At 41.5% G+C, this 21,428-nt stretch overlaps 2 protein-coding genes across 2 annotated transcripts in view; one reads left to right on the forward strand and one right to left on the reverse strand.

Moving 5' to 3' along the window:
- Positions 1 to 5,541: 5,541 nt before the first annotated feature.
- mrto4 (MRT4 homolog, ribosome maturation factor) lies at positions 5,542 to 13,529 on the forward strand. Its single transcript, XM_034166215.1, has 8 exons — positions 5,542 to 5,637; positions 5,731 to 5,789; positions 5,889 to 5,992; positions 9,659 to 9,740; positions 9,838 to 9,905; positions 11,905 to 12,056; positions 13,137 to 13,213; positions 13,334 to 13,529. The coding sequence occupies exons 1-8, from the start codon at positions 5,610 to 5,612 to the stop codon at positions 13,475 to 13,477; spliced, it is 714 nt and encodes a 237-aa protein (XP_034022106.1). The 5' UTR covers positions 5,542 to 5,609; the 3' UTR covers positions 13,478 to 13,529.
- Positions 13,530 to 13,655: 126 nt separating this feature from the next.
- akr7a3 (aldo-keto reductase family 7, member A3 (aflatoxin aldehyde reductase)) overlaps positions 13,656 to 21,428 on the reverse strand; it is a 28,198-nt gene continuing 20,425 nt past the window's right edge. The window contains exon 7 of the mRNA XM_034166214.1: positions 13,656 to 14,809. Coding sequence (XP_034022105.1) covers positions 14,648 to 14,809 — 162 coding nt within the window. The 3' untranslated portion in view covers positions 13,656 to 14,647. The remainder of the gene's footprint in view (positions 14,810 to 21,428) is intronic.

Raw genomic sequence — 21,428 nt, forward strand, 5'->3', positions numbered from 1 at the left:
AACATCAATCATATAATGGACTAATGTTCTGTACAATGGGACAAAAAACGATAAGGACATGGTATGGTATGGTCAACATGAATGTGCTCAAACTGTGGATATGTTAACACGTAGTGAGGATGTGGTCAAATCAGGATGCAGTAAAAGGGTTGTAATGATGTAGCCACTGACATACATTACCAGTCATAGTTAGTGAAGTACAAGCGTGGCATGGACAGGAAAGATTGCATGGAGTTCTCATACGACCTCTCCACAGTTGCACTATAACCATGGTACGCCTATGCCATGTTGTAGAAAACTGCATACATTGTGATTATCACATATTACAACAAAAATCTGCCCTATACTCATAAATCAGCCCCTGTGAGATACTGTACAATAAAAAAGTAAATAAATCATACACTTCATATCAATTTTACTGCCCTAGAAACTGTGGCAATACAATCAGGGCAATACAAAAAAAAAGACATTGAAAATACCAGGCTTTGTATTGCCCCACTTTTCATCCTATCAGGAGCCCCCATTTCTCAGCCCCACCAATGACACATCCCCATTTTGTGTTACCCTGGTGACAAGTGCAGGCAGGATCCTGATACAAGATCCAGATCATTTCATTCAACCAAGATGTCTGATCAAGGTGAGAGTTTTAGCCTCCCTAGCAGGGAGAATTCTACAACTTGAGTCTCATATTGAAGTTGTGAGACACCAAGAAGTTAGTGAAGAGGACATTCATGACTTTATAGAGACATACAACCCCCAATTCCAATGAAGTTGGGACTGTGTAAAATTATGTGTTGTGTAAAATGTAAATAAAAACAGAATACAATTATTTGCAAACCTCTTCAACCTATATTCAATTGAATACACCACAAAGACAAGATATTTGATGTTCAAACTGATAAACTTAATGTTTTGTGCAAATATTTGCTCATTTTGAAATGGATGCCTGCAACACATCTCAAAAAAGCTGGGACAGTGGTATGTTTGCCACTGTGTTACATCAGCTTTCCTTCTAACAACACTCAATAAGCATTTGGGAACTTAGGACACTAATTGTTGAAGCTTTGTAGGTGGAATTCTTTCCCATTCTTGCTTGATGTACAACTTCAGTTGTTCAACAGTCCGGGGTCTCCATTGTCGTATTTTGCGCTTCATAATGCGTCACGCATTTTCAATGGACGACAGGTCTGGACTGCAGGCAGGCCAGTCTAGTACCCGCACTCTTACTACAAAGCCACGCTGTTGTAACACATGCAGAATGTGGCTTGGCATTGTCTTGCTGAAATGAGCAGGGACGTCCCTGAAAAAGAAGTTGCTTGAATGGCAGCATGTGTTGCTCCAAAACCTGGATGTACCTTTCAGCATTGATGGTGTCACAGATGTTTAAGTTGCCCATGCCATGGGCACAAACACACCCCCATACCATCACAAATGCTGGCTTTTGAACTTTGCACTGGCAACAATCTGGATGGTCTTTTTGCTTTGTTGTCTGGAGGACACAATGTCCATGATGTCGGGAAAGTGTAGTGACACGGACCCACAACAGGGGGCGTAAATGAACGGACAATGAAAATGCCAAAGATAATTTAATGTTGTGAAATGTGCACAACGGAATACAGATACGACTTAAGGTAACAGTCAATTAAACAATAGGTGACGTGTGGGCAGGCTCGAGGATAGGAGACCCCTGTCCAGAGAAGAGTCGGCCCCACACGATTTCCACTGCCAGCGGAGACCTGCAACACACCGAAGCCACCAAGTCCTGAGTCCCAGGTGGCCACCGCCTCCAGCTGTCGGATCGGGTACTGCTGGCAGGAAGAACAAACAGATCAAGTGGGTGTGTGCACATCCAGCAAACAGTCAGCAAAAGTCACAGTCCCCTCCTGAGGGAATAATCCACCACTCCCAGGAAACAGGAACGCTAAGTACGTGCAGTACCAATAGTATACTTAAGTGATAAATGAGGAGTGGGAAATGCCAACTCCTTCCAACTTCCACCACCCGGCTCCAAGCTGCGAGTATACGACTGCCAAACTTAGAAACAAGAAATGTGCGAACGGCACAATAACGGCTGAGAGGTTTACCTGTCGGGTAAGCTGATTTCTCAGCAGAGATGTGATGTCACTGCCAGGCTTTTATGGGAGATGGTGATGATGGATGATTGATGACAGCTGTCAGCTCCTGGCTGCTCCTGGTGCCTGAAGCCCGCCATTCAGGCAGGGCGCCCTCTGGTGGTGGGTCAGCAGTACCTCCTCTTCGGGCGGCCCACACAACACGATTTCCAAAAATAATATGGAATGTGGACTTATCAGACCACAGCAGTCTTTTCCACTTTGCGTCTGTCCATTTCAAATGAGCTTGGACCCAGAGAAGGCGGCGGTGTTTCTGGATGTTGTTGACGTATGGCTTTCACTTTGCATGGCAGAGTTTTAACTTGCACTTGTAGATGTAGTGACAAACTGTGTTAACTGACAATGGTTTTCTGAAGTGTTCCTGAGCCCACGCGGTAAGATCCTTTACACAATGATGTTGGTTTTTAACGCAGTGGGGATCGAAGGTCATGGGCTGAGGGATCGAAGGTCATGGGCATTCAATGTTGGTTTTCAGCCTTGTTTACGTGTAGAAAGTTTTCCAGATTCTCTGAATCTTCTGATTATATTATAGACTGTAGATGATGGAATCCCTAAATTCCTTGCAATTGAACATTGAGAAACATTGTTCTTAAAAGGTTGGACTATTTTTTCACACAGTTGTTCACAACGTGGTGATCCTCACCCCATCTTTGCTTGTAAATGGCTGAGAGTTTTGGGGATGCTCCTTTTATACCCAATCATGACGCTCACAATTAGTGTCTTCAGTTCCCAAACACTTATTGAGTGTTGTTAGAAGGAAAGGTGATGTAACACAATGGTAAACACACCACTGTCCCAGCTTTTTTGAGATGTGTTGCAGGATCCATTTCAAAATGAGCAAATATTTGCACAAAAACAATAAAGTTTATCGGTTTGAAAATTAAATATCTTGTCTTTGTGGTGTATTCAACTGAAGATAGGCTGAAGAGGATTTGCAAATCATTGTATTCTGTTTTTATTTACATTTTACACGTCCCAACTTCATTAGAATTGGGGTTATAACAACATTCCATAGTTTACAAATCTACACAATTTACCTGCGTTATTCGTTCTACAATTCGTCTGTTTTGATTATACAGATCAGACCTACTGTATTATGCTATTTATTATTAGCACAAGTGCTGAATGAATGTTGTTGGTATAGTGAGTCACTGAGCTGTTATTAAATGGAGTTGATGATAATTGTGTGCTGAATAAATCATTCATTCATTCATTATATGGTTCTTGTTCTTTATTTTTGTTGTAATATGTGATAACTATCTTGTATGTCTGTTTATGTCCTTCAGACTTGGGGTGACACAGATACATTGAGGGGTGACACATAAACAGATATGTGATAAGGCATACGTTCTTTCAGAGATTAACATGTCTATGGCATGTTTCTCACCTTCATAGAATTTAGTACAAATACTGCATCCAATATTAATAATATAGGAGATGTAGTTAACTAAACTCATAATATTTAATCAAATAAAACAATTCAGATGAGTAAAACATGACTAAAATTAAATTACATTTTGCGCAAGACTTTCATTAAAACCAAAATTAACACCAACAGTCATTCTTCATCATCCACCTTCCTGGGGATGCCTCCTGAGATGTTTGAAATACTGAATCGAGTTGGTTCTTGGAGAGCCTGCAGTGATGTTGATGGGATGCGTGCTGCTGGTGCCTGCTCTCTCTTCAGCTCGTCATTTTCCCCAATGTATCTGTAGACAATGTTGCTGATCTCCTGTTGGCAGCGCCTCCAGAGGCCGTAGTCCAGTTCATGGAGGACAGACCTCACCCAGTCTGCGAACGCATCCCTCTCTCTGCCTGCGCTGGGCCCGAGCCTATGCAGTATCTGCTGCTGGAGAGTCATCATCTGGTGGCTGTGATCCTCAAGACCAGCCAGGAGAGACACTTCTGCTTCTGAGATCTGATTCTGGGTCCTGAGAGTGGGTGGAGAGGTTGGCGTGGGAGTGGGCTGAGGTAGCCTAGTGGTGGTCGAGGGGAGCTGGAGAGGCTGGTCTGGGTAATCAACCTTTTCAGCGATGGCAGAGGTGGCACAAGCAGCTGCTAACTTCTGCTTTACCTGCAGATAAAATGGTAAGTAAACAGAAAAATAACAAGTCCAACGCAATTAACTAGTGCAGTAATTATTAAAGTTTCAAGCTTTTTTTTAATACTTACCCTGACAGTAGTCCTCTTCTTCCGGACCTCATAAACATGAGGGTGCAGGAAGTTAAAGTGCCTCACAATCCAATCATCCCTCTCAGTCATGTCTGCATCCTCACTACCAGTCCTCTTCTTTAGCCTGCCATACCTGCTTCTGAGACTGGTGTACCACGTCTTGAGGACGGCAACTGGCTTCCCCATCTCAACAGCCTTCTCCATCCACATCCTCTCTTTTTTGGCAATGTCCTTGTAGGAGGTCATCTTCTTATTGTAAATAATGGGGTGCTCCTCCAGCCACTCCACCATGCTCTGCTCCTCTTCTGGAGACAGATAAGCCACCACTTTTATCTTCCTGGTCTTCTGACTGCCACTGTCAAGACCATCAACGTCTGTATCGTCACCACCTATGTCTTTTCTATCGCAGCCTCTCTTGAAATCCCCTGACGTTAGCGGCATAGTAGCAGACTGTTGAAGGCACATATGTACACAACATGTAGAATGAATGGGAATAGAGGCAGCGTGTGACGCAGTGACATCGTGGTGCGGTCTAATTGGTCGTACTACCAAAGCACGCGTGGTCGTGCTCGTGGTAAGAACTTAGTGGAAACGTGTTAACAGCAGGCAGAGAAGTATTGCTTTGGTTAAAGCGCCCCCAAGTGGACTAACACTGGTTCCTCGTGACAATAGCTACATGCTTTACACACAAGTAAAAAGTTAAAGACATATAAAGGAACTTTGCATGTCTCAGTTGCTAATTGATAACCAGAACAAGAAATTTTTGTAATGTTGTGTTTTGTTATTTTTATACATTTTATACTGTTTTAAATTCTTATATATTTCTAAAGTTTGTTTGAACATTCTGTGCATTTTTAAGAGTAGTCATTCCACCATCTAACCCAGCTTTTGTTGTAGTTTTTAGGAACGTAATGGAAATACGTACGTTGCTTTTTCTTAACGTTATCCTCCGTATTTTTATGTTTTATGTTAAAAAAAAAAAAAAAAAAGCCTAGCTGGTTCCCGCCTCTTCCGCTCGTGCGGAAAAGGACCATCCAGAGACAGAGGGTGGTATCTCTTATGCCAGGTTTTACCTGGTTTGAACCACTGTCTAAACTAACAGACATTTAGTCAAGCACATTAGTAAACCTAGTAATTATGAAGTTAAAATAAAAAAACAACAACAGATAAAAGAAATAGATAAAAGCTCTATTTTATTTAGCTTTTCTTTTTTTAAGCTCAGGCACTTACGTGGTCATCTTCACCAAACAGAAACATTCGGGGTCCTTTGGCTTCACGTGTGCTGGGTGCTGTGAAGGAGAGACCATGCCGAAATCTAAGAGAGACAAGAAAAGTAAGTAAACAATATGCTTTAAAGTCTGAATATATCCAGCCATATGAAGGAGATCCTGTTATCTAATGTTTCGCCGCATTATCTGTTCCTCAGTTTCGTTAACTAAGACAACTAAGAAGGGTCTGGAGTCAAAACAGAAATTAATCGAGGAGGTGAGTTTTTTCCCCACTCTGTAGCCTTCTAGAAGTACAAAAATAGCTATATTTTTAAATTCTGTACTCCCCCCCCCCCCCCCCTCTCTCTTTCAAAAGTTGCGGACATGTGTGGACACGTACACCAACTTGTTTATATTCTCTGTTGCCAATATGAGAAATAACAAGCTGAAAGACATCAGGACAGCGTGGAAGCATAGTAGGTAAGACAGACATTTCTGAAACTGGAACTCTGCACAGTCTGCCAGCCATATCTGACACCCCCTGTTTTTAAATTGCAAATCTCCCTCAGTGATCAATGAGGTCCACACCAGTATTGGGTGATATGGCAAAAAAATCTGTTCCACGATACTGTCAGGTTTATAAGTGTTTGGACAGTGGCAGTTGTAATTTTGACACTGCACACCAACACAACAGACTTGAAATGGGCAAGATGTGTTTTTAACTGTAGACATTAAGCTTTAACTCAAAGAATTTAAAAATTTTTGGCATGAACAGTTTAGGAATTGGGGTGGGCAAAAACTTTATTTTTTAGGCTGTTGCTGTTGATACAGTGCTGTACACAAACCATAAATAGCTTGCCATTAGTATGACACCCACTGTTAACGTTTAGAATATTGATATAGACTACATTCTACTGAAAAATGTGAGGATATTAAAGGGTTAAAGTGCCTGTCACTAGTAAATAAAATGTCAAATGAACTTACTATTCTAAATAAATAAAGATACTGGTTATTTGTATGTACAAAATTCACTTTTGGACATTTTTCAAGTTAACAAATTGTAGATGTACCCCTGGTAAACTGAAACATGGAGAGAAATGCTGATGGTTCTGTTAAATTATTGTAGGAACCTGATTAAACTAAAGGTAATTCAGTCTTTCGGGGACCCACAAATGCTATGTGCCTTTGGCATAGTTTTAGTCTCAGTGGCGGCTTTATTAACTGTTAACTGGAATTAAATCTATGTTAAAACAATGCTCAGTGTTGGAACACCAGTACTGGGGGGGGGGTCTTAGTTGCAGATTTTTGGATGTCAGTGAACTTCATGTACTCTGAAATTAGGTGCAACTGAGTTCATGAACTATACGAGGTCTGTTAGAAAAGTATCCGACTTTTTAATTTTTTTTTCAAAAACCTGATGGATTTGAATCACGTGTGGTTGCATGAGCCAACCTTGAACCAATTTTTTCACGCCTGTCGATTGCGTCATATGCTTGTAAGCAGCCTTTGTGTGAGGATGGGTGTAGTCTCTCGTCGGATTTTCTTTGCAAGGAAAATGGCAGAACAACTGGAGCAGTGCGACTGCATCAAATTTTGCCAGAAACTGGGCGACAGCCAGGTGGAAACCATTCGTATTATTCAGACGGCTTTCGGTGATGATGCTATGAGCATCACACAGATTAAGGAGCGGTACAACCGGTTTAAAGACGTCTGCACAGCGGTGGAGAGCGAGCCATGCTCTGGTTGGCCATCAACATGCTGAAATGACAAGATCATTTCCAAAGTGAAAACTGTGGTGATGCGGGACCGTCGTGTGACTATCCGAGAAATTGCGGAAGAGGTGGACATCAGCACTTTTTCGGCACATTCCACTGTGACAGAAGATTTGGCCATGAAAAGAGTTGCAGCAAAATTCATGCCGATGGTTTCGGCATGAATCTGCTGACGGCGGAGCAAAAGCACCTCCATGTTGAATTCTCACAGGACATGCTGGACTCCGAAAAATGATGCCCACCTCTTCCACCATTCGGAAGATTCAGACGGCTTTCGGTGGCTTTTCAGTCGTGTGACTATCCGAGAAATTGTGGGAGAGGTGAGCATGTCACAACATGTCCTGTGAGACTTCAACACGGAGGCGCTTTTGCTCCATCAGCTTCGTGCCGAAGCCATCGGCATGAATTTTGCTGAAACTCTTTTCATGGCCAAATCTTTTGTCACAGTGGAATGTGCCGAAAAAGTGCTGATGTCCACCTCTTCCTCAGTTTCTCTGATAGTCACACGACAGTCCCGCATCACCACAGCATTCACTTTGGAAATGATCTGGTCATTTCAGCATGTTGATGGCTGACCGGAGCATGGCATGCTCTCCACCATTGTGTGGCCGTTGTAGCGCTCCTTAAGCCCCGGTCACAACCCACCGTGCGTTTTTTTTTTTTCGCCGTACGTTTTCTGCGGATGCCACGGCCACTACGTTTTTGTGAAAACGTACGGAGGCAGTAGCAAGAGGAGGGAGGGAGTATGTTCAACGCACGTCTCTAGGAGCGTAACGATAAAGAGAGATGACAATAATGCAGTGTGTGTGTGTGTTGGGGGGGGTGTCGCTTTTCTTTTTTTATGAGCAGTACCGGAGCGGCAGGTGTTTTTCGGCGTCGGCGATGCATGAGCATGTCCAGCCTGCAGCGGTCAGTTGTGCGAGTGTTTACTTGCCTCGAAAAGTTACAGCTAGTTACTGAAGATGTGGAGTGTGTGTTGCTGACGTTTGGAAATAAAGTCCAAGTTCAAGTGAGAAGCTGCGTTGTGCATCCAAGTCTGTCTGCCTCCAAATCCGTACTGCCTATGTACGGATTTGGTTAATTCAATAGTAAGTGAATGAAAATGTGCCGCTTTGAATCCGTACTGAGGCAGTACTCACAATGTGCGTCATCTGTACTGCTGGTGAATCCGCAGCCTGAGGCAGTACTTAGGAAGTACGGATCTCCAAACTTAGCCCACGTTTTTGCAAGTAGACTGCACGCACGTGCAAGTACGGCGGGTTGTGACCACGGCTTTAATGTGTGTGATGCCCATAGGATCGTCACAGAAAGCTGTCTGAATCATCCGAATGGTTTCCACCTGGCTGTCGCCCAGTTTCTGGCAAAATTTGATGCAGTTGCGCTGCTCCAGTCGTTCCGTCTTTTTCCTTGGAATGAAAAAACGCCGAGCACACGACACACACCTCACACAAAGGCTGCTTACCAGGAAATGACGCAATCGACAGGCCTGAAAAAATTCACGCATGCACATAAAGATTCAAGGTCGGCTAATGCAAGCACACGTGATTCAAATCCATCAGGTTTTTGAAAAAAATAAAAAGGTCGGATACTTTCTAACAGACCTCGTACTTATGTATACACGGTGCATGGAGGAAATTGTACACTTTACCTTTGGTTTGGAGATTGATTGTGTAAAGAAGCTTGAGGGACAAATTAATCCAGAAAAAGCCACCATTCCTGCAGCAAATTGCATAAAGATATGACGGAGAACTTCAAAAGATTATCGTGCACATCGGCGTCATTGCATGGCCACAGAGCTACAGAAGCATAAATCAGACTTTAGGATTTTAAGGTAACACTCCGCAGCGGACTTAGAATAAAATTACTCTTCCAAATGTAATGTTTTTAATGCACATAATGTCCGGTGCTTATTTAAGGTAGGCTTTTATTTTTTTCAAAGTTTTGACCCAGTCACTGAATGAGGCAGGTCCCGATTCAGGATTCCCCATAGATCGTTTGGCGTCTCCTGACTGTAACTAATTCATTACATACAAAGAAAACAAATTTTGTCCATTTTATACACATAATTGATTTTGATTATAACAGACAAAATTCGCTGGTCCATATGAGTCATTATATGCGAGTTTTACTGTATACTTATATAGTTATGGCTCCCTGAAATAGGAATTAAGGTTGTAAATTATAGACCACCCAAACCAAAATATGTATCTTCAGCATCTATAGATACAGATGGAACTTGAACGGTGGTGACAAGTTTTCCTTTCTTAAAATTATACACTTTCAGGCACATTTAATGACGCTAAAACTGTTGCATGGCACTTTAATTTGGTGACGAAACAGGCATAGGTTTGACCATATGACTCCTCTATTTCAGATTCTTCTTTGGCAAAAATAAAGTGATGATTGTTGCCCTTGGTAAAGGAGATACTGATGAATATAGAGATAATCTGCACAAGGCAAGATCTAGTCTTCTATGAAGCTATTAAATAGCATAATACTTTTTTTCTACCAAAAACTGAAACTGAACATTGTGTTGGCTTTGATCATTTGCAGGTGAGTAAATATCTGCGAGGAGAGGTCGGTGTACTCTTCACAAATAAAACAAAGGATGAGGTCCAAGAGTAAGTACAGCCTCACTTAGTACCTTTTTAAGCTTTTCACTAGGCGTGTGAGTCTTTCAGTATCTCACAATTCAAGTTGATTCAGAGTAAAAAATTGATTTTCGATTCAAAATCTATTCGGTACATAAAGCTGCAAATTTCAGCAGCTACTCAAGTGTGCTAAGAAAGGTGATGTAGCAAATGATGCCATGAAAGCAAAGTTGGTGTAAGATTATGTAGCTTTATATTTGAAAAGGGCAACAAAATGAAAGCAAATCCCTGACATATTTGTTCTTCAGGACACTGTAGGGATGCAGAATGAATCAGGCAATGGGTCTAGTTTTTCTTTTGACACATTCAAAATACACTGGAAGTTTGTTAAAGTGATGCAGTGTGCACTAGACGGCTCGTGGTGCTGCGACTGTTCGACGTGTCAACTCTGGGTGATGATGTGCAAAATGCGCATGATCATTTGTTGTGTTTAGGAAATGCTTGACCTTAATTTCACACAGCTTGCATATTGCAACCGCATATGCACATCAATTGAAATGAAGCTCCTTACCTGAAGTATAGCAAAGTGCATTTGTGTTTGATTGATAGAGCGCTACACCAAATGCAAGTACATTCTTTCTAAGAACAGTGAACTTTTAATTATCAATATTTAACATGGGAATTGAAATGTGGGAAAACTTAGTGATTCGTATTTCTAATGTGGGGTGTGGGTTAATGTTCCATTTTTTCCATGTGATGGGCATGAAACAAATTTGTAATGTTTTTATCTGTTGTAAGAGCCACAACTTGAGCCAATTTAAGTACATGGGATGCAACTTTCACATTTTATTATTGTCATTTCATGTCATGTGGTTATAGATTAGCCAAATAATGTTTGAAATGTTAAAAACATTAATATTGGAAGGATAGCGCATTTGCTGCAGTGTTCAAAAACTGGCATACAGTAGCTTTAATCTCTGAGTAGCAGAGAACAGCATTAAGTCAAGTGTTTTTTTATTGTCATTTCAACCATGTACAGTACATAGTGAGACGAAACAACGTTTCTCCAGGACCAAGGTGCTAATAATCTACAATAAATACACAGGACCACATTAGTGGGGAGGAGGTGGTGCAGGGAGTACAATTTTAAACAGATTTATTTTTAGCAGCAGCTTTTCAGTTTTGTTATCGTCTTTGTAGGGGTGTGTGTGTGTGTGTGTGTGTGTGTGTGTGTGTGTGTGTGTGTGTGTGTGTGTGTGTGTGTGTGCGCGCTGTTCAGGAGTCTGATGGCTTATGGGAAGAGTTCAGGAATCAGACACTAACACTGAGAGACAGAGTACAGGTAAACTTTCATTGAACATTTAATTGGATTACATCTCAGCATTCACATTGGACAAATTTACTTTGCAGCAGTTTTTTGTTTTTTTTGTTTTTTTTACTTGTGCCACACCACCCTTATTATTTTGTCACTTTTAAGTTTGATTTTTTTTTTCACAAATTAGGGCACTATGTACAGATTAAAAGTCATTGTAGGCAGCGTTGTTCAGTGAACATCCCATCTGTGAAATCTTATGCAAATCATATAAAACATCAACTGTAGGTAATAAAGTGGTGGCATTGTATTCCTACACTCACATGCAGCACTACGATAATCATACGGGGACAGTGATTCAACACAATGTGGATCAGTACACTTTGGCTTTTTGCTTCTTAGTTTGGAAGAAAAAAGCAAACCAATTTCTATTTATTCTTTTGAACTTTCTGGATGGAATGTGCAGGCTAGTTTGCTGTTGTAAGCTGTCCACTCTTAAGTGCACCTCACACACACACGGCAAACTGACCTCACCTCCTGCAGAAAGCAGGAGGCAGAGAAGCAGCGCGACTCACTGAAATGTTTACGGCAGTGAGGAGAAACAAAATGGAAATATCTTAAAAATCGATTTTTGAATCAAGTAAGAATCATGATTCTGATATCACTTTCACATTCAGTTGTCAGTGTGACATTTTCTGTCTTGGTAACCGTCCACAGGTACTTCAGTCATTTCAAAGAGATGGATTATGCCCGATCAGGCAACCAGGCTCAGATGGACGTAACTCTGGATGAAGGGCCCCTGGAACAGTTCCCTCACTCGATGGAGCCCCAGTTGAGGCAGTTAGGACTCCCAACTGCTCTGAAGAAAGGTAATGTTAAAATTACTGTGGAAGTATTATGCCGCGATCACACCAGGCGCGACGAGATGCCACAAATTCGCGTCCGTCGCCATCGCCCGGTGTGTCGCTCTGCTTTTGCTGTGAAAATTCGCCCCGGTGCGTCATCAGATTGGAGGAGCTTCCATTCCGCTCGCTGGCTCCGGTTGTCAGTCAAGTTAACATGATGGACCTTGATCACACGGAGCGAGTTGCTGTGCTCTTAATTGTTGTGGAAAGCTGACAAACTTCGCCAGCGGCACCGTCCCTGGGTTCACAACATCCTCATGAGACGTTCCCAATTCGGGGAGTATCATTATTTGCTGCAGGAGCTGCGTCTGGATGACGGCCGCTTTCAGCGGTACTTCCGCCTCTGCAGGACCCAGTTTGAGGACCTCCTGTCCAGTTCACGTGTGCACATGTAAACAACAATAAAAAAAACAAAAAAAAAAACTGTTCGCTCCTGTGGTGCTGCTGCTCGCTCTGTCATAATTGTTGATAAACCAGTCACCATTTGTTTTATTATACATCTGTGTAGTTAATAAATAAAATAATCTTCACGGATGATTCACTTGCACGCACGTGAAAAAAAAAAAAAAAACTTTTCGCTGTGGTTGCTGCGAGGCTGCTGCTCGCTCTTCCCCCAAAAACTCTGTCATAATTGTGAAATAAAGGACAAAAGGGACATAAGTCCTGCTCACAGGCTGCTACCAGAGACAGGACATGTTCACATCCAACTCAAACTCCAGCCATCTCCACGTCACTACATATCCAGTCCCTGATTGGTCATCACAGCGTGACAAGACGAAAAAGTTCAGATTTTTCAACGTGGGGAGGAGGGCAACGCGATGTGGCGCGATATTGTGCCACAAACGCGCCAATCGCTCAAAATCGCTTCACTCGCGTCGCTTCATTCGCGTTCATCGCATTGCGTGGCTTGGCGCCACGCCTCCTTCCATAGGGATTACATGGCAACCTGCCGCTTGCATCGCGCCCGGTGTGAACGCGGCTTTATGGTCACTGAGTCATTCTGTGTGTCATTTGGATGATCATGTTTGTCATCTTTTGTGAAAGGAGTGGTGACACTACTGCAGGACTACAAAGTCTGTAAGGAGGGAGATACACTAACCCCCGAGCAGGCTCGTATTCTGGTCAGTTCTGAGCTATTTTAACATTAAAAAAAAAATTATAAATGCAAGTTGGCCCAATCCTGGTGTGGTTAGCAGATTGATTGAATTGGCTTTTTTTTTTTTTTTTTTTTTTGTCTGTAGAAACTTCTCGGCATTGAGATGGCAGAATTCAAAGTGCAGATCAAATGCATGTGGAACTCACAAACATGCAATTTTGATGACTTTGCTGAAGAGGATGTGACTGTTCAAGACAATGAAGAGGAGGATGAAGATTACACAGAATGAAACCTTTGCAAGCGTTTGTACAAATTTGTTTTTAAACTCATTTTCAAACATATGTCTGGAATGTGTCTCCTTTATTTCCTTCTTCAAGATTTAACATCTACATTCACATTGTTTTAGATTTGCACCAAATGGGTTACTCAGTGAATGAGGTTGCTGTTGTGGTATTTTTTTTATATATATTTATTGTGGGTAGGTAAAATATAATCAAATTTTTGAATAAGGTACAAGCACATACAAGTCTATATGTACACAGGCAAAGAAATTGATGGATTTTATTTGCAAAAAAAAAAAAAAAGCATGAACTAAGGAGAAAGCATAACAATTACATTTTGATGGAAAAATAATCTGTGCATATTTCTGTACTGTTGAGGATATGGTCAAGATGCAGTTCCACTGATTATATAAATTCAGATTGTAAATGGACTGCATTCATATTGGTTTTCATGTTCAAAGCACTTCAGTGATGCCTCACATTAATACATACAGATGTCTGGATGGTACCAGGCAAGGTTCTCAGCTCCCCAGGATTGAGGTAGGAGCTTGATAATTTAGTGCTAAAATTAGACAAATCAACTGGCTTCATAATTTTTGTCTCTCTTTTTAGTTAATGTTTGGACACTGCTGTCATTTTAAGGCACTAGTGCGTACGAGCACACACACTGGAATAAAAGCTAATAGGGCTACTATTGGACTCCTGGCTCTAAGCTTGAAGAGGACAACAGCACCCCCTCGTGGCAGACTGTTGAAACATACAGTTCTGGAACCATTTCATCCACCACAGGAAATAAAGAGACAAAAAAGGAGCGGGCGGATTTGTTCATCAGCCATTAAGAGGGTTTCAAAATAGCTTCAGTAGAAACCATGAATGTCCTTTAAAGACATCTGGCAATGATTCAGGCTGATTCTCCAGATAGCATCAAGGCTCAAATAAGCCTGAACGGCTCCAGTTCAAAATTCCAACTGCTGTTAGTGGAACAGATTTAAGAGAGGAACTAATGAGGGATAACAAAAGAACACATGGCTGATCCTATGAAAAATCCACAGCTTTCTGAGCAGGACTAAAGCATTTTCCTGTCCTTGTTAGTCCTGCTGTGTTCAGGCACGTGTGAAACTGGTTTCATACACAACAGCTCTATTACTGCCTGTGGTCTCATGATAAATGTTTGGCCTTCAGCGGAAATAGTTTGGACACTCGTGGGCGACGAGATTCCAGGCGTCCTTGAAGGCTTCGACCACGCTGTTGTCCAGAGGGCTCTCCTCTGCAGCGGACAGGTTTTCATGAAGTTGCTCCATGCTCGACATGCCAATGACAACTCCATCTCCAACATCACCCTGTAAAAGCAGAGACGATGTGACTGACGAGGCTGTTTCTTATTAAGATGTGCCATCCACAGGCTTCGATTAATTTAATCCTGTAAAAATGTTTGGCTTGTGACTTTTTCATCCTGGATTTACCGTACAAGGATCAGACGTTAAAATAAAATTGGTCTTAATTGAATGAGATTATCATTAAAGACTCATATTGTGCAATATGGACTCACTCAATTCTGAGGAAAAAATTATGGAATCACCCTGTAAATTTTCATCCCCAAAACTAACACCTGCATCAAATCAGATCTGCTCGTTAGTCTGCATCTAAAAAGGAGTGATCACACCTTGGAGAGCTGTTGCACCAAGTGGACTGACATGAATCATGGCTCCAACACGAGAGATGTCAATTGAAACAAAGGAGAGGATTATCAAACTCTTAAAAGGGTAAATCATCACGCAATGTTGCAAAAGATGTTGGTTGTTCACAGTCAGCTGTGTGTAAACTCTGGACCAAATACAAACAACATGGGAAGGTTGTTAAAGGCAAACATACTGGTAGACCAAGGAAGACATCAAAGCGTCAAGACAGAAAACTTAAAGCAATATCTCAAAAATCAAAAATGCACAACAAAACAAATGAGGAACGAATGGGAAGAAACTGGAGTCAACGTCTGTGACCGAACTGTAAGAAACTGCCTAAAGGAAATGGGATTTACATACAGAAAAGCTAAACGAAAGCCATCATTAACACCTAAACAGAAAAAAACAAGGTTACAATGGGCTAAGGAAAAGCAATCGTGGACTGTGGATGACTGGATGAAAGTCATATTCAGTGTTGAATCTCGAATCTGCATTGGGCAAGGTGATGATGCTGGAACTTTTGTTTGGTGCCGTTCCAATGAGATTTATAAAGATGACTGCCTGAAGAGAACATGTAAATTTCCACAGTCATTGATGATATGGGGCTGCACGTCAGGTAAAGGCACTGGGGAGATGGCAGTCATTACATCATCAATAAATGCACAAGTTTACGTTGATATTTTGGACACTTTTCTTATCCCATCAATTGAAAGGATGTTTGGGGATGATAAAATCATTTTTCAAGATGATAATGCATCTTGCCATAGAGCAAAAACTGTGAAAACATTCCTTGCAAAAAGACACATAGGGTCAATGTCATGGCCTGCAAATAGTCCAGATCTTAATCCAATTGAAAATCTTTGGTGGAAGTTGAACAAAATGGTCCATGACAAGGCTCCAACCTGCAAAGCTGATCTGGCAACAGCAATCAGAGAAAGTTGGAGCCAGATTGATGAAGAGTACTGTTTGTCACTCATTAAGTCCATGTCTCAGAGACTGCAAGCTGTTATAAAAGCCAGAGGTGGTGCAACAAAATACTAGTGATGTGTTGGAGCGTTCTTTTGTTTTTCGTGATTCCATAATTTTTTCCTCAGAATTGAGTGATTCCATATTTTTTTCCCTCTGCTTGGTCTAAAAAAGTAACTGTTACTGACTGCCACAATTTTTTTCCTGATTTCTTATAGTGTTTCTTAAAGCCAGAAAGTTGCCATTTGAAATGACTTTAGTTTTGTGTCATGTCTGTGATCTGCTTTTTTTCTACAAAATTAAACAACTGAATGAACATCCTCCGAGGCCGGTGATTCCATAATTTTTGCCAGGGGTTGTACAGTGTTCCAAAATTATAGGGAAAAAAATACATCCTTATGTGAAACGTGAAAATTGTTACATCTCACACACATACACACCTATGGAAGTGTACTGGATTCACTAGAATTTTTTTTTTTTAAACCAGAATTATGAGAAAAAAAATCAGGTGTCTAAATTGTTTGATATATATATACTAACGTACTTCCAGTCCCTCAGTAAAGAAGTGGGCTGAGGCCGATGATAACACACTGTAATCAAACACAAAGTGTGCATTTCCCCTTAAGGTGCTCCTGGATGAATGTCCTGGGAGGAGTACGGGGCGTCTCACCATAATGAGCTGCTCCCCTCCAGATTTCCAGCTTTCACTCACACAGCCCCACCGACCACTGAGGGACAAAGCGGGGCTCACTCCCAGCCGAACACATGCCAGTCTAGGTGCCCTGGCTCGCTGGAGGAGTTTTATTCATCCAGGAACAGAGGAGGTGATGATGGGCTTGAGACCAGAAGATCCTTGGTTCAAATCCCAGCCTGACTGGAAAATCACTAAGGGCCCTTGGGCAAGGTCTTTAATCCCCTAGTTGATCCCGGTGTGTAGTGAGCGCCTTGTATGGCAGCACCCTCACATCGGGGTGGATGTGAGGCATTATTTGTAAAGCGCTTTGAGCGTCTGATGTAGATGGAAAAGCGCTATATAAATGCAGTCCATTTACCAGTTTAGGTGAAAATCCACACTTTGTGTGCACATAGAAGTGGTGTGCGATCACAGTGCAGTGTCGGAGGTGACAAATTGGCTGATTTTTGATTATGATTGGAATTCTTACACTTATCTTTACTGAGGTACTAGAAGTACGGAAGCCCACTGTACGGAAGCGATTACAATAAAAAGAAAAATTTACCTCGTAATTACGAGATCATGAAGTCGTAATTATGAGATCTTTTCTTGTAATTACAAGATCTGCGGTTAAAAAAATTTTTTATCCAGTGAATGCAATACGCTACATACCAATTTAACTGAGGTGATAAAAATACACTTTGCAGTACAGCAATGAGTCATGCTCAGTGTCTTCATGATGTACTATTTTTGCAAAGATAATACAACCCCAATCTGAAAATGTTAAGATGGAAATGGGATGGAAACAGCCATTCTTGAATTTACTTTGACGTCCACTTTGTAATGTTACTGTTCCTCAGCCTTCTGACAACACCTGAAGACACCGTGGCCTCCTTCTCCTCCTCTGGGTCCCTCCTCTGCACATGTCCAAACCATCTCAATCTCGCCTCTGTCTGTCTACAAACGGTCCTACCTGAGCCATCCCTCTGATATGCCCATTCCTAATCCTATCCATCCTCATCACTACCAAAGACAGCCGCAGCATCTTCTGCTCGGCCTCCTGTCTTTTTGTAGTGCCTCCTACAACATCGCTGGTCTAACTATGGTCTTGTAAACTTTCCCCTTCACTCTTGCAGTTCTGTAAAAATCACTCCCGTCACCTATCGCCATCCAGCACACAATTTTTCACCTCTCTACCACACTCTCCATTACTTTGGACAGTTGATCCCAAGTATTTAAACTCGGCTGCATTCATTACCTCTACTTGCAACATCACTATTCCACTGTGTTCCCTCTCATTCACACACGTACTCAGTCTGATAGGGCTATTCCACAGAGCGCCATTCCTTCCCATTTCATCCCGAATAGTAAATTGGGGCACATTTTGAAGCATCATAGTAACTTCTTGATCCGTCTTTTTCAATTATGAACAAACTTGGTATACGTAGTAGTTACGACCATCATCTGCACCAGTTTTAAAAATCGGTGTGAAATTTTCGAGCTGTTCAAAAATTTCATCCCGATTCACCAAATCGTCGCTAGTGTGTGGTAACTTCTGGGTGTTCGTAGTCTTATAGGCTTCAATCATGTTCAGACATCTATAAACAGGGTATTTCTAGTGAGTACAGCCTGAAACGTGTTTGACTGCGCTCTATCTGGGTTAAAAAGTTGAAGCAGAAGCAGCGTTTGTTGTTGTACTGGCTGAGGGTGCAGTTCCTTACTTTCGTTTTTGGGTAGATTGCTAGGTCTGCACTCTATAAGCCAGCCTGTGAGGAGGCAAGCCATAGTAAGCTGTTTCATCCCATTTTTGCACTGTTTTTGGATCGTGGGCGATCGTAATAGAACGGCGCCCTGTGGAATAGGGTTGCCACATCTCTTCACTTTCCACCCCATTGTATTTCTACTTTCATCTTTTTGACTTTCTGAAATCTTTCTGAAATCCAGTTGTACATTTCCTTTACACCTCAGAATGTTGCTAAAGCTTCTACCCTTGATGACTGTGTTAATGTCAAAAACAACTGGATGGCTGCTAATTATCTGTTGCTTAATATAGGGAAAACTGAAGTTCTTGTGTCTGCCCCACAAAACTAGGTTCCCATTGTGATTGGCGAGCTCAGCTCCCTGTCATCAACAGTTCACTCAACATGTCAAAATCTGGGCATTACATTTGACCAGGTTCTCAACTTTGATAAGCACATTAGTTGTCTTACAGTAGTGTTCAGAATAATAGTAGTGCTATGTGACTAAAAAGATTAATCCAGGTTTTGAGTATATTTATTATTGTTACATGGGATGCAAGGTACCAGTAGATTCAGTAGATTCTTACAAATCCAACAAGACCAAGCATTTGTGATATGCACACTCTTAAGGCTATGAAATTGGGCTATTAGTAAAAAAAAAAAAAGTAGAAAAGGGGGTGTTCACATTAATAGTAGCATCTGCTGTTGACGCTACAAACTCAAAACTATTATGTTCAAACTGCTTTTTTAGCAATCCTGTGAATCACTAAACTAGCATTAAGTTGTATAACCACAGTTTTTCATGATTTCTTCACATCTGCGAGGGATTAATTTTGTTGGTTTGGAACCAAGATTTTGCTCATTTACTAGTGTGCTTGGGGTCATTGTCTTGCTGAAACACCCATTTCAAGGGCATGTCCTCTTCAGCATAAGGCAACATGACCTCTTCGAGTATTTTGACATATCCAAACTGATCCATGATACCTGGTATGCGATATATAGGCCCAACACCATAGTAGGAGAAACATGCCAATATCATGATGCTTGCACCACCATGCTTCACTGTCTTCACTGTGAACTGTGGCTTGAATTCAGAGTTTGGGGGTCGTCTCACAAACTGTCTGCGGCCCTTGGACCCAAAAAGAACAATTTTACTCTCATCAGTCCACAAAATATTCCTCCATTTCTCTTTAGGCCAGTTGATGTGTTCTTTGGCAAATTGTAACCTCTTCTGCATGTCTTTTATTTAACAGAGGGACTTTGCGGCGGATTCTTGCAAATAAATTATCTTCACACAGGCATCTTCTAACTGTCACAGCACTTAGAGGTCTTTCATCATCCTGGAGCTGATCAATGGGTGAGCCTTTGCCATTCTGGTTATTCTTTTATCCATTTTGATGGTTGTTTTCCGTTTTCTTCCACACGTCTCTGGTTTTTTGTCCATTTTAAAGCATTGGAGATCATTGTAGATGAACAGCCTATAATTTTTTGCACCTGCATATAAGTTTTCCCCTCTCCAATCAACTTTTTAATCAAACTACGCTGTTCTTCTGAACAATGTCTTGAACGTCCCATTTTCCTCAGGCTTTCAAAGAGAAAAGCATGTTCAACAGGTGCTGGCTTCATCCTTAAATAGGGGACACCTGATTCACACCTAATAGCCCAATTTCATAGCCTTAAGAGTGTGCATATCATGAATGCTTGGTCTTGTTGGATTTGTGAGAATCTACTGAATCTAGTGGTACCTTGTTTCCCATGTAACAATAAGAAATATACTAAAACCTGGATTAATCTTTTTAGTCACATAGTACTACTATTCTGAACACTACTGTATGTAAGCTCCCCGTTTACTAAACACTGCCTGCCTTTGTGTCTCAATCTGACCGAATATGAAGAAATGATCATTCATGATTTCATTTCTTCATATTCGGTTTATCATAATTCATTGATTGTTTGTTTTGGCCTCAGCAAGTCTTCTCTGTATCTTTTACAAATGGTCCACAATGCAGCTGCAAGGCTTCTTACAAGGCCCTCAGTCTCATGTAATGCCTATTTGTCGTCTTTGAACTGGATCCCATTCTGAGACATCTATCTATTTAAGAACTCCTGCATCCATATTAACAAGCAGGTCTCTGAGATGCTCGGACCAAAACCTGTTGGTAGTCGGTCTAGACTAAAGAATATTGGAGACTGTGCTTTTGAGGTTGTGGCTTACTTGCTGTAGAATGCACTGCCATTAAATTTGAGATCTGTGGCTACTGTTACTGTATTTTTTTTTAAAAAAAGCTCAAGACTCATTGTAAAGGTTTACTTTTAGTTTTATGTTACTGCTGTGTTTCAGTTCATGCATTTTTTTTTTTCATTTTTGCTGTTGTAAAGCACTTATTTTATCTTGAAAGGGGCTATATAAATACATTTTACTTACTTTTTGCCAACCTCCTCCTGATATTTTCCTGTATTTCTTCATTCCGTAACCAAGGCCCAATCGCAACACCCTTCACCCTACCCCTTGGACAAAGTGCTAGGGTTAAGGGAGAGTACTGGGATTGGGCCTAAGTCTCATTGTCTTGCTTCCTGATGTCACACTAGCTGTCTCTCTCTCACTACATCTGCAGTCGTTTTCCAGAGACACTTCACCTCCATGCAGTGCCTGTCTCACCTCCTCCCTGAATCACACAACAGTCTTCTGCCTTCAGCTTCCACCAGCTGATCTTTGGTTCAGTGGTCACTCTGTTCCTCTTCACCTCCACAGTAAACCTACAAATGATCACCCCATGCTTTCTATATGTTCTGCTCTGCCACCACCTTACAGTCTCCAACTACTTTTAGGCTACACCCCACCTGTGTGCAACTTCCTCCTGTTTTATACAGTAGAAATTTGATTTGTGATTTGCATGTTTCT

Source organism: Thalassophryne amazonica, chromosome 3 (assembly GCF_902500255.1).
Source record: "Thalassophryne amazonica chromosome 3, fThaAma1.1, whole genome shotgun sequence".
NCBI classification, from domain to species: Eukaryota; Metazoa; Chordata; class Actinopteri; order Batrachoidiformes; family Batrachoididae; genus Thalassophryne; species Thalassophryne amazonica.